This window comes from Ambystoma mexicanum, chromosome 2p, assembly GCF_040938575.1.
Source record: "Ambystoma mexicanum isolate Mex_15411 chromosome 2p, UKY_AmexF1_1, whole genome shotgun sequence".
NCBI lineage: Eukaryota > Metazoa > Chordata > Amphibia > Caudata > Ambystomatidae > Ambystoma > Ambystoma mexicanum.
In genome coordinates this window covers 119,312,392-119,326,034 of record NC_090923.1, presented here as the reverse complement: position 1 = coordinate 119,326,034, position 13,643 = coordinate 119,312,392, and the positions used below count along the sequence as shown (strand labels likewise).

The 13,643-nt window shown below is 44.5% G+C and overlaps 1 protein-coding gene across 1 annotated transcript in view; it reads right to left on the bottom strand.

Moving 5' to 3' along the window:
* Positions 1-13,643, bottom strand: part of MGLL (monoglyceride lipase) — a 594,181-nt gene that overhangs the window by 127,672 nt on the left and 452,866 nt on the right. Inside the window, exon 6 of the mRNA XM_069643369.1 lies at positions 11,459-11,548. Within this exon, the coding sequence (XP_069499470.1) occupies positions 11,459-11,548 (90 nt within the window). The remainder of the gene's footprint in view (positions 1-11,458; positions 11,549-13,643) is intronic.

Here is a 13,643-nt window from a genome sequence, read left to right as displayed (position 1 = left end):
CTATACCTTAAAGTAAAATTCTCCCACCACATTGCTTGCCCTGAAAATGTCTTGCCAACATTCATAACATTGATCACAAGTGCAACACTAAAATTGAATCCAATCAAAATGGAAATTGTGCTCCTTGGCTACCCCTCCAAATAGGAAACCATTCAAGGATGGCTGAACGAGATGCAACTGGACGGATTAACCCCCCAACGTGCTGTGTCCACTCGGATTCATCATGGAGAGTATTGTCTCCTCTTAACAGCATATCAACAAAAGTACTAGATCACGCTGCACTGCGAGATTAAGGCCTTCCTCCCTCGCCAGGTTTTCTGGACCGTGGTACAGGTTCACGTGATCTCACACATTTATGGGGTTAATGCCTTACTCGGCGGGCAGCCTGCGCTACACCTGACTCATCTCAAAGTGGTCCATCACATCGCAATCTGCCTATCCGTGGTTCTAAAAAATTCAACCTGATCACCCCATCCTGCGCGTCCTTCACTGGCTCCTGATACCTGCCAGGATCCTTTTCAAAATCGCCTGTATCTACAAAGCAACTACCGCCCGGATGCCCGCCTAGACCTCGGGTGGTACACGCTCATCTAGGAGCCAGACCATCCATGTTCTCGAAACTAGACTAACCCACAGGGAAAATAAAGCCACCAGGAAGCACCTTCACCTGCTATGCCAGGGCATGCGGGAACACCATACTGGTGGCAATTAGGGCCGCGTCAACACTCCTGCGGTTCAGGAAAGAACTGAAAACCCTGCTCTTCAGCGAATATCTAGGCGTTACTTGGGTGACTCTGTTCTCAGTTATAACACCACTCCGTACCCCTTGTATGCTGCCAACTCGTTTCGTGAACTCTTGTATTGTGCTCTGCTGTTCTCGGGGCTATATGAAACACAAATAGAAAAATAGAAAAGACTCCACCCTCCCTAGGTGAACAGTGGGAACACCTATGTTAGGATCCTTACAGAGTCTTGCAAGGGGTTTCATGGGGAACTCCTGTACACCTTTTTGCCAGTGATTCTCATATGAGTTCTTATACCTCTCTTTTGTAGTTCTATATGACTTTACAAAATAAAAGAGGGCCAGTCCCAGAAGTCCTATTGGTGCCTCCCGATGCAGAGATGATTAGATGTGAACTGATGATGAGATCTCATTACCTTGAGATCACAGGCTCAAATCTCACCTGGGCTCATTCCTCCCAGAGCCACTATTCTGAGAAGCCGTAGATAACAGTCACCCTGTTCACAGCCCTATAAAATGGCAAGAGCTGCTGTGGCAAGTCCTATGTTAAAATGTGCCCTGTAGGAAATTAGCATTAACAAATATTCCATGGGTTAAGTAATTGGTTATTTATAACACGCTTAATACCCAGAGGTTTGTAAGCACGGGCCGGGAATCAAACCTGTGTTGTTCTGCGTCATCTTGCTTCCAAGGCCAGCACGTTGCCCCTGAGCTATCCTCCCAAGACGACATTCTCTTCAGAATTTCCTAGATGAGTCCTACTCACTCTTCCCATAGGAATCCCATAGGACTCTGTTGGAGAGGACCTCATGTTGGATGATGAGTAAAGAAAGGGGCAATGGAATGGAGAAGACAGGTGGCATCCTCGTCTTCTCGTAGCAAATCTCTATCTTGTACTTATCACCAGTAACTTTATCTCTCACAGGAGACAATGCTGAGAATAAAGTCAGCGCTGCGGGTTAAATAGACTCTGGTGCCAGCATATGCCCATGCCGCCGTGAACTTTCTACCGGTTCACCCTTTGCGGCTCGTCTCATGCCCTACCGTGCCCAGGAAGACAGAAGTGCTGAGTGAAGAGCTACAATGGGAAAAGTGCTACCTCCAGTTTCAGTTCTTGCTGGACATGAAGTGCTACATCTAAACCGCTGATGTCCCCTGTGCCATTGGATGGCACTGACAAGGCTCCACTACTCTCTGCTGGAAACAAAGGCATATGGTGCCCATAAGGTCATGCATGCCATTGCAAGAAAAGCCAAATGTAAATGTACGATTTTGGTTTAATGCTAACCACTCCCGAGTTATCAATTTTTAAGTGTTTTTAATCTTTACGCCTCAGTGAACTGATACACTTAGAACTAGGGGGCGCGTCATTTTCCAAGGATAACACAGATTAGTCCAGCACTGATTCATCATAAACAAGTTAACCCCCTAGACCACATGCCCTGAGTTAAGGTTCCATGTGTTTGTATTTAGAGACCTAAGCAGGTAGTATTTAGGACAAAAACATTAAGGTTAGAATATTAGGAATCGTACCAAAATGTTGCCTTCACAATTACGACGGCCAAAAATTGTGACTTTAGCCCCTCCCTCCCCTTACACCACATATATATGTGGGGGGTATAGAATATAATATTAATATGGGAGGGCTGAGGGGGTCTCTCCCCGCATACATATGTGGTGTAAAGGGGTTTACAAGAAAAGTCGCCATTTTCGGCCATCGCAATAATCACATAGATCCGAATATTACTCCTTCTAGCATTTTCAACCTTATAAGCATTACGCTGAAATATAATAATTGTTTTGTTAACTACAATTTATTTTATCCAAAAAACAAAAAAAGTGTTCCCTTTTGTAGATGCACGTTTTATGAAATCTTCTATGTAATCAACTTATTCATTCTTTTATTGATTGTAATGTTTAGAAATATTACTAAAATGATTTAACATATAAAAAAGAATATTACTCCTTTGTTAGGTGCAGCGTTTTACTTGCTTCTATTTTTGGAAATAAACAAACACAATAGTCGTGAAATTTAGCAAAATTGTTTAAACATTTTTGCCTCCTGATTTTCACAGTCTTGCTGATTGGTGCTGGTCATTGGGCTGGATTTCCCGGATTCCAGATCTGGCCAAAAATGTCTCCCAGGATCTCAGATGCAGGAAATCTACTTGTGGCCATTAATTTGGTCAATCTGCTCACCACTAGACCACTGGAACATCGGGTACATTTGTGGCTATTCATGGTAAGATTGCACTCTGTAGAAAATGCCAGGGGTAGCGGAAGTGACATCACAATGCCACGCGCCCAAGAGTGACATCACAGGACGTGATGTCATTTGAGCACGCCCCCGTATGACATCACAGGGAGTGGTATCATAAAGCATTGTCCCTCAGTACACTAAGAAAAATATGGTTACGATATCACTGTATTGTGACATTTCATACAAGAATGGATCATCATATGTAGCAGTGTGTCAAGGTCCATGTTGCCATGGGAAGTGTATGAACCCCAATCCCCTCTTTATGTGGATCTGCCCTGTTATTTCAACAGGACTACTGACCGAAATCACATCCTGGGGAGGTAGTGGCAGAGAGGCGGGTATGGGATAGGGGAAAGCCAGGATAAAAGGGGAGAGGCAAAATATTTCACCAGAGAACATGTATAAGTTAAGAGGAAACAACATTTCAAGTTCTTGTTTCTATACATTCCTATCATCACAATGACAAAAAACGCCCAAATAAACAACTTTTTCCAAAACGGTGATAAACAACATACTGAAAAGCCTCCGGTCCCGGAGGCTGCTCAAACCCACAGAACGAGGGTCTGAAAAAAAGTGAGGCCAGAATGTAGAACAAGAAATACCTCACGAGAAAACACGTTTAAAAAACGGTGCTAACCCACACGCGACTAAACACACTTTCGGATGCTGTCCCAAACCGTGTAGCCAGCGTTTCGCAAGAAATGGGATCCGGAAGCGCAAGGGATTTTCGATAAATGTGCTAATTAACAGCACCCGATGAGCTGTGCAGTGGCGCGCCCCGTCAGGGAGCTGGTGTGTGGTTGGAAGCACCCTACAAATCACAATTTAGCAGGGAACGCACTCGCACAAACACAGAGTGGCCGTACCTAGTCCCACCTGGATGAGCCTAACGGGCCCAGGATGATACCCTTTCCAAAAATGTAATGAACTACACACTACAAAACCAAAGAGGTGGAGCTGCAGCACACAAGCAGAGACAATGCCAGACCAAGAATTCAAGCTTTTGCAGAGAAATACTTCAAACAAGCACACAGGGCAAGCAGCAGAGAAGAGCAAACACTCACAGCAATGGGACTCAAAATAATTTCCCTGACTTTGATATTCGGGTCTTTACTGTCTTTCGCCATCAAGGGAAAGCAATTAAACCCAACCACACGAGATACATGCAGTGTGCATTTGGTTTGAACAACCTTTTTCTATCAATACATGGAAAAACCATAGCAAAATGTGTATTCAAAGTTTTTTTTTAAAAAAACATGTTATAATGATGCCATATGTGTTTCGATTGTGAAAGATTAAATGCACACGTTGGGCTTAGTTTACAAAAGTTTTTTTCAATGGGAAAATCCCATTGAAAAGTGCCCTGTAAACTAGACCCGTTGTTATCATGCGTGGTAGGGTCAACCCTTTCACTGCAGCTCCTGAAGCCACTTTGTTGGTTAGCAAAGAGCGACTAGAACCTTCTAGTCCAAAGCGCTTTTTCGACTTTTCCTCGTGCTATTCCCTAAAACAAGTCATCAATATGAGGCGCCACTTTAGCGGTAAATTTACAGACCCGGAAAGCTGCTGCTAGTACAGAGCCTGCCGCCTGATTCACAGAGTGTTGTGCAATGGGACTGCGCCATTATAAAACGTCCCTGTGAATCAGGCCCGCCCCCCTCTGTTGTTTCCAGTAAGTATCGTTGAGGCAGATGTCACTATCGCTTTCTGAATTGTACTTCCGGTGTGTGAAAGTCGGATACTGTAATTCAACAAATTAAATGCTTGGGAGTGCACGGGTTAACGTAGCTAGCGAGGATGGGGCCCTGTGGTATACTCGCTATGTACATAGCTCTCAACCATTTGTGTTGCAAAGGCGGGTGAAACCACCCGATTTTGTTTTTGGCGGGTGAGACGCCCATTGGAATGAATGGGCGTGCAGAAGGTTTGGCGGGTGAGTCAGCCCTTTACAAGGCGGGTGACACCCGCCAAAAGCGTGTGAGTTGAGAGCTATGTATGTATAGGCACCGCGGCTCATTATTCTATATCACGCACACTGCCAAGATAGATATAGATTGTGCACGCGTCATGAACAACGCGTTGCTATTTTTTAAAGTTCATATGCAAACATGCGCTGTTTCACTGTAGTATAAAAATCAAATATGCATTGCACTCAATTCTTTCTTTGATGGTATTTTCTTTCATATAAGGGCCAGGCCTGCAGGCCAGGCCCAGCGGCAGCACTACGGGAAGCAGTAAGCAGTAAACACACACACACACCTGCGCCAGCGCCGTGGCCACAGGCGAGGGCACGGCCGCCACCGTCCGAACATACACACACACGCTGGAGAAGCAGCAACTTGCACCCAGCAGCAGCGCACGCGGCACTCACACCCGCCCCGGGCCCCAACGGTCAGACACATAGACACAGCCACTGCCCTCACCCCAACTACTCATGTGTTTTAGAAGCTGGCCTTCTGGACACAGGAGGAGCGCGTCCGGTCTTCTATAGGCAAAAACACGTGCAAAATGGAAGCAAAACACGCAGCACGGCATGCACATACCGGTTGCAACGTCTCCTCCTCCTCTGAATGGATGAATGCCAGAGGTCGCAAGATTGGCAGAGGTCGCTGGCCAATCGGCAGCGGTCGCTCTTGCGACCTCTGTCGACCCCTAAATGACATCCCTGAGCTTTGTACATTTAAAAGATACGCACCTTTTCTAATTTGCTTACAACATTCTAGGAAACGCTCGTCTTTCTGTAATCATTTATTAATTAATCTGCTGAAACGTAAATGTTTGTTTATTTATGCGGGGTGCTGAGAAAAATCTTCTCAGTTCCCCCTACCCCTAACTTACAACCCCCGCCACACACACTCATATACATACTCTGCTTTACGTGGGATTAGAAATCAAGGGGGCTCTCGTTAGGGTGTGTTGCCTAATTCCGGTTTTCCTTAGGCCATGCCCCTTAATGAGATCCCCCCCTCGCCTAAGGGGGAGGGCTGGTAAAAGTAGTAGAGCTGGGCCCACTAGCATTATTACTTTTGATGCACCCAGCCACTCTTTTTAAACAAAAGAAGAAGCTGGGTGCAAAAAAGATCTGACACCAGTGTGCCCCAGCTCACACGTATCAGGCAACCCCTTTCATTCAAGGAGCCGCGTGGTAGGCAACACTTTAACCACAGGCTCCTTGAATGAAACGTCTGTCTGCTGGTGATGTTTCTGTACTCTGAAACAGGAGGAGGGCTGGACTGCCCAGTTCTCCTTTTGTTTTCGAGTAAATAGTCATCACTTATCATGAAGCCAAAAGACTTCATACTGGGTGATGACTATTTGCTCGGAAACAAAAGGAGAGCTGAGCAGTCCAGCCCTCCTCCTGTTTGAGTACATACACCTCAGGCAGCCCACACTGCACGGTTACACCTTCTGCATTATGATTTCTAATCCGAAGTGCTGACACCTGCAGGTAGCTTGTGTAATCATGCAGCCACTACATGGGCTGCCTCAGGCGTTGGCGTGGATAGGGATAGTTGGTGGTTGACCCCGGCAGGGCCCCGGCTCTGGAGCCCACTCTGAAAACTGCCAGGGCTCGGTCCTGGCTAGCTCCGGCACACTTAAAGCCCAGCACACACCCCTCTCCAAGACAACCAGGAACCTGAGACTTCCCCTCCACAAGTAGCGCAACAGAAAAGGCTATTTTTCTGTCACATCAACATTTTTTTAAGTGGGCTGACATGAAAACCTGTATTTCCTTTCCCTGAAACTGAGTAACAGGCTAACCAACCGTGACAACCTTAATCTCCTGAACTCTTACCCATTAGCAGGAAAAACAGAAATGCTGCGTAATTAGTTTTCCATGGCAAAACATGCAAGAACAGCTTTGGGCAGATAAAGGTTCCCCAAAACACTTCAAGAACCACGTGAAGCTACAATGTATGTGAATATTGCATATAACCGGACACAACTTTCTTTCCTGGGTATTTACTTGCGATCCTATTACATAATACAGTAATTGCTGGAAAAATAACCATCACAGAGCTATAAAGACATCCTGCATATGACGGGTGTAACTGATCAGGAAGGATGGTGCCAACATCACAATGCAATGGATCATTACATTTAATGATATGCCAATTACAGGCTACTTACAGTGATCGAAGTGAGCGGTAACGGTCGGGAGCGGTGTGCCACTACTTTTATTTGTTTCCGTTTGCCATTCCTCTACTTTTTACGACCATGTTCCCCAGTCTATACAGAGTATTTGCACATTCATGACCATGTGCAAGTGTAAAGTTGTGATAGGAGCCTTAGTTAGTAGTCACTTAGAGTATTGCAATGCCCCGTCCGCAACACTGTGTCACATGTTGCACTATGCTTCCGTCCACCCCCTCTCCTGCCGAGAGCACAGTTCCACTACTTTTTTTGGTACACTTCTACCACTTGCTACTATTCACTTTTTTGATGGAGGCCAATTCTGATACAGTCCTAGCAGTCGAGGATACACTTATTTAATCTGGCTCCATCGATTTTGAAAGTATTCTGTTCGCTTTAGTCCTGGGACTCACTGTCAAAAGCATTAAATGCTGCAAAGGACACGGTGATTCTGAGTACTGTAAAGATGGTTCAGCACAAACTCGAGCGGATGGCCATCATAGTTGCTGAAACCTGTCGACGGTTGTGCCTTTCCGCATCCAAAACTGTCCGCCATTTCTGTCAGGCGTCTTGGCACCCTCAGATTATCATCCTGGTTCTCCAGGAGGAATGTTTAAATACATTCTGGTGGAGAAGGCTGCGCAATTCACGGGCACGCTTCAGCACCTCTGAAGTACATCACACAACCATGTGCTTTCTAGTTCTAATACCTCAACGTCTCAGTTCCAAACTCTTCCCTCACTGAAAATGTATCTGCCTCTTGGGTGGGGTTCACTCCCTTCCTTTCCATCAACGACTGTTTGATCCTCTACCAATGGTTACACACGCACGGCTACTATCACAAGTATACTCTATGCCCTGCAACCCTGCTCTACCTTTCTGCGTGTTTGTCTGTTCATTCAGTGATCTTCCGCTTGTACGTTTTTACCCTTTACGCTACAGGCCATGGTCTGGTGCACCCCATGTGGGGCCACAACCCACCCCCTCCAGACAAGCCTTAGTGCTGTCAGAACACTACTGTGGTGATGGGAGGATAGCTCAGGGGCAACGTGCTCGCCTTGGAAGCAAGACAACATCTGAGCAACAGAGGTTCAAACCCCGGGTCGGCGCTTAGAAACCTCTGGGTATTAAGCGCGTCATAAATAACCTATCATATCATATCACTCTAATGCATGGGGATAGGAAAGGAGACAATGGGCCATGAGAGTAGGCTATCCCAAAGGAAACTGCATGCAAGATTCCCCAACCACTTACTCCATAGTATTCTAACCATGCTCACCAGTCAGCCACTCGATATCTGATAGCTTGATTATCGAGCTACAATAAAAGACTTCCATTGAGTGCCTGAACCGCTGTGACCTTGCGTTTGAACATAAACCATGTAAGTGAGTCTTTAAACTAGAAACTGTGTTTAACATATGTATCTAAAACCTACTACTGTCTGGACATTTTTTTTTCTTTTTTTCTTTTTTTGTTAATTATTTTTTGGGATTATTCAAACCTTTAAAATACAGAGCGTACACATTTCACACATCTGGCCTTGTTCGAATGTTTCACAGTGTCCACGTGGTTCCAGAAATGCTTTTTTCTTTTTACTATTTAGAGTCACTATGCATCAATACTGTTGAGTGTCAGCAGGTTTTCTATGTCCTTCAAAAAATTAGTCAAGGCAAAGATCACCTTCTTGTCGACTCCTTCATACATCTTCTGTCACCATTCTTCTGTGCACAAAGACGAATGTCTGGACATTTATATTTAATAATTCTTACTGTGTACCTGAGCCACTTTGCACTGCTCCTAGGAGACAGGCCTGCCTGCCTGACCAACTCTATTCATAGGGGAGCTCAGAAACCTGAGTGGGCTTTCTTGCTTAAGTAAGGAAGAGGGCCTAGCCCCTATCCTATGCCCCTGAGAAAGATCCTGGCACATACAACGTTTTTTTCCAACATATACAACCATTGGAAATGAATGTTGACATCATGACCTTTTCAATGACACGTCAAACCTCAAAGGTCAAATATCATATCTGACCCACAAATGAGAACGTCTATATCATGACCTTTCTAATGATACCTAGCACAGAAAGAGAGATTAGTGGTTACACAGAAGCTACCCTGATGCATATCTCGGGGGCGCAATAGGGGTCCAACTAGCAAGTTGCATGATTGCAGGTACAGCGGCTGATAAAATCTGCAATCAAATTGTCCTATTACTATCCACACATCAAAGAAACCTCCGTTTTCATTTGTCCTTAAAATTAAGTCCTGAAGTTACTAAACACAAAAACAGAACAAAAATCCTTAGGTGGAGTATTTTTTAAATGAATAAAGACATTGCTAAAGCATTCTTTTATCTTCATGTCATGGGACTTTTCTTTCTTTCAATTATCGGAGATGTGGGCGGACCCACGCAGGCGCTTTCTCATCCTAAAGGATGATGTGCACCAGACCCACCAATCAATACTTAGCTCACATAAACTCACAACTCCTCCCACCGCCCCGTCTGCCTCACAAAATCCAACATCACACTGCTCCTCCTCCTGCCTCTCACCCCGTCACCTCCCAGCAAAGTCCTCCCACTCAGCTCAGCCACACCCAGCGCAGTCAACCGAACCCTCATCAATTCTCTCTCTTCAACATGTGTCTCACACCTAACTGATTTTCAACAAATGAGCCATAAAATGTATACACCATCAATGTTATGGTGAGTTTATAAATGCATAACAAACCCCTTAACTTGACATATGAGAGTAGAAAATGACAATTCAGCTAACAAGCCACATGCCCCTCATCGACACCCAGCAGTCATGCCTGGAAGCCCACCTTCCATTCTGAGTCCTCCTGCAATGCATTTTGGGTATTCAAATCAGCCGAAAAGCCTGCTTCTTAATCCGTTCGAAGATTGTCTTTGTATTACAGGACAGAACAGCACTATTTTATGCATAGCTTTATCAACCCAAGACAATCAGCCCTCAAGGATGCAGACAACCACAGAAAAGTTTCCCCCCTCATTAAGGATCATTATTTTGTATAATATTTAAAGACAACAAAATATATTGCACATTGGACATAATATGTAATTAAACTAGACCCCAAAAAGAGAGAAAACATATATATAAGCAGATATTTTACATGAAAAGAAATGATAATTTCATTGACCGACGTGGGTCTAGTTATTGAATAAATTCAAGCTGCCCATGCATTCGTGCAAACTGATATGTGTCTGATTCCTCAATTGTTTGAATGATTTGATAACAGTTTAGTATGCTATAGTAAATTCATATTTTCATGCACTTTAGTAGTTTGGAGTAAAACACATAAGAATGTCCGGAAATGCGTCCGGAAATGCGTGGTGTTCTGTGGGGACATGTATGGTTAGATATAGTACAAATAATTAATCGGTTAACTTACTATTGAGTCAAATACATAACTCTTTCTAATGTTTGATTTTCCCCTAAAAGTATAAAATGGAAACAATGCAAAAGAAAAAAGATTTGTCTGGGCAGCCCCCAAGACATCCTAAGCCCCTGAATCCCTGCCGCCGCACCTGCCAGCCCCCACATCCTTACCCTGAATATGCCACAATGTACCATCTGATCACTAGAAGAAGGCACTACTGATTGTTCGGTACCAAATATTCCCCTTCTAGACCTCTTCGCTCCTCTGGCACAAACTCTCTGTGTGTAAAGCATTTCACTAAACAGAGAGCAGGAGGCCGCTCGCTTTCCTCGACTGGATCCCTCCTCTGGAACAGCCTCCCAAACCCCCCTGCTGCGTCTTGAGCAGGACCTGCAGAAGTTCCGCAAACACGTCAAGGCTCTCCCACAGTTGCTGTGACTGATGTCTTGGACCCTTATGCATCCTCTGGGCCTCTGACCATTCACACCCAATCTCCCCAGCATTTGACTTACTTCAGCACTTGCTTCAGCAGATCCACCGCGCTGGAGATTCGCACTTTCCACCCAATGCGGCTTCTGGCCGCATAGCAGTTACAATACCTTGTACTTCATCTGCAGCTCACCCTCGAGCATGGTCACCACAGCACCTACCCCACTGCCCTCTTCCTTCCTGCATGTTGTGAATACTCACAAGGCATAGTAGGTTCGGCCGCTCCTTAGCCCTCTGTATTTCTGTTTGTTTGTTTGTATTTAATTGTACTGCTATCCCATGTTCCCTCCCTGCTGCCCTGTGGGTGCTTTGAAACAGAATGTATATCCTGTATAAGTACCTAACAAGCAAACAATGAATAAATAAACAATAAATAACCATGTGTACTGCCCCTTGGCAGGTATCATAGGGAGTAATACTTATAGCAGCTCTTACCTCCTTCTTATTCCGAGAAACCACATTCGGGTCAATTGATCCCAGGGAGAAGTTTGGAAGAACGTGGTTAAGCACTTTAGCAGCAAAAACCTGTAGAGCGAGAAACAACCTGTTGAAGCATCATAGAAAAGGCACATACATATCTGCGGTGTACATTGTATCAAGTGGGAATTTGCAACATTGCTATTTCACTTTTTGCAATAAATATTGGCAGCTTGATCATTTCAGCCATTAAGTGCATTGTAGTGCAGGTTGCCACTTTGCAAATTACCAGGTTAATCAAATAAAAATAAACTTGTGTAATACAGAGCAGTAGCTCTATACTAATTGTATGATAATATATTATATGGCAGTCTATAACGTCTCTATAAAAGCCTGGAAATAATGTTCTTATTACAGGCTAGTTGTGACATCACAAGACACCTGTACCAATAAAATGACATCACAATTCCTCTGTAATCAGTCGTTACGCTTCAGTTGTGATGTCGCCATGCCTCTTGCTTGAGCCAGCAGAGACACTTCCAGCTGCCACTGCAGCACTTAAATCCGTTCCAAGCTTTTCTAATTCCTTACTTGCAGAAATGTTTTCTGTCACTTTACAGCCATTAGTTGACAAGGAACTGTTTATGGTAGAATGTTTAATGTGTGCACTGCAGAAGTTTAAAACATGTGAGAAAGAATCTGCATGTTATTATTTTAATGCACAAAATGAAAGCATTTTATCAATACATTTTATTAAATGGCTTGAACCATTTTTCTGCAACACTTCAGGAGCAGAGTTTTTGCTTGTTTAAATGCACATTCTATATTAATGACATTGGTCAGCCAAAGGAATATCTCTTACATTATATTATACAAGAGACAAGGTATTAAAGAGAATGACAGTGTGTGGCCATGTATTATAAGGAATAATATACCCACTTCCATACATAAAGAGGATATTGTAAGTCACCTTGGAGTACCGTGACCTTATAAAGCAATTTAGCCTTAGGCCTCTTTCCTCCATTTGGTCACGAAACTCCTCGGTGACTTGCAATATCCTTACAACATTTGGTAGGGGGTATTACAAAGTAATATGTTGATTACTACGTATTAAGAGCCCTGTTCTGAATAAGATGGATGGCGGCAAGCCTAGTCTAGGAAAAGCATCTGATTAATACAAAAGAGCAATGGTGACTGCTATGTTTGCTATGGGGCCTCATTCCGAGGTTGGCGCAAAGGGATCACCGGCACCGGTAAGGACACCTGCCGGTAATCCCTTTGCACCCTATTCCGAGTTCCCTTAGCAGGTCCCTTCCTTAACGCCTGGTTTTACCAGGCGTTTATGGACGGGACCCGTTAAGGGAAATCCGAGCCAATAACGGTACCGCAATTTGCGGTACCGTTATTTACGCCTTCCCCCCTACCATTGAGCCCTATGGGGGCTCAAATGGGAATGGGGAATGGCTTTTACAATGGGGACTTACCAGTCCTGCAAAGGTCAGACTAGACCGGTAAGTGCCCATTGTACCAGGGCGGACTCGGTACCGTTATTGGAGGTAGTCATGGCGCTAATAGCTAATAGCGCCATGACTACCTCCAAACTCGGAATGAGGCCCCATGGTCTTTGCCGAATTCCACTGTGTACAAAAGGCAATAACACATGGACGATCCCAGGTTCATGTACCTTTCACAACAGCTATGCCAGGAGTCTGCAATCTTTGGCTCTCTGTATGTTTTGAACTGTAGCTTCCTTCAGCCCTAACCAGCCTTGTCAATGTTTAAACATCATGGGAGTTGTAGTCCAGGAATTCTGGAGCACAGCAGGTTGCATACCCCTGAGTTGTGCCATGATTCCTTTACCTGTCTCCATTTAATACCTGCTGCCTTTACTTCCATAGGTACTGTCATGTAACCAGCCGGGTTCTCAAAGTGGCCAAGCGCAATATTGGGTCAAAACTGGTGATATTTAACCCAAAAAGCTTTTCTCATTGGCCAAACAAAAACAAATTGTGCCATAAGAGTATTTTCTCAAACGTTCCAGTAGTTAAAGGGTTGATTTGTAAAGATGTATTAAGGGTTTAGGGTGCACATTCTCTGAGGTACTGCTTCTGCGTTGGTACCTGTAGTTGTTTTATGGATGAAGATATATGTCTACCTTTGGTTTTCCTTGTAGTTCCTGTGGGTGCCGCTCGGTCTCTGCCAG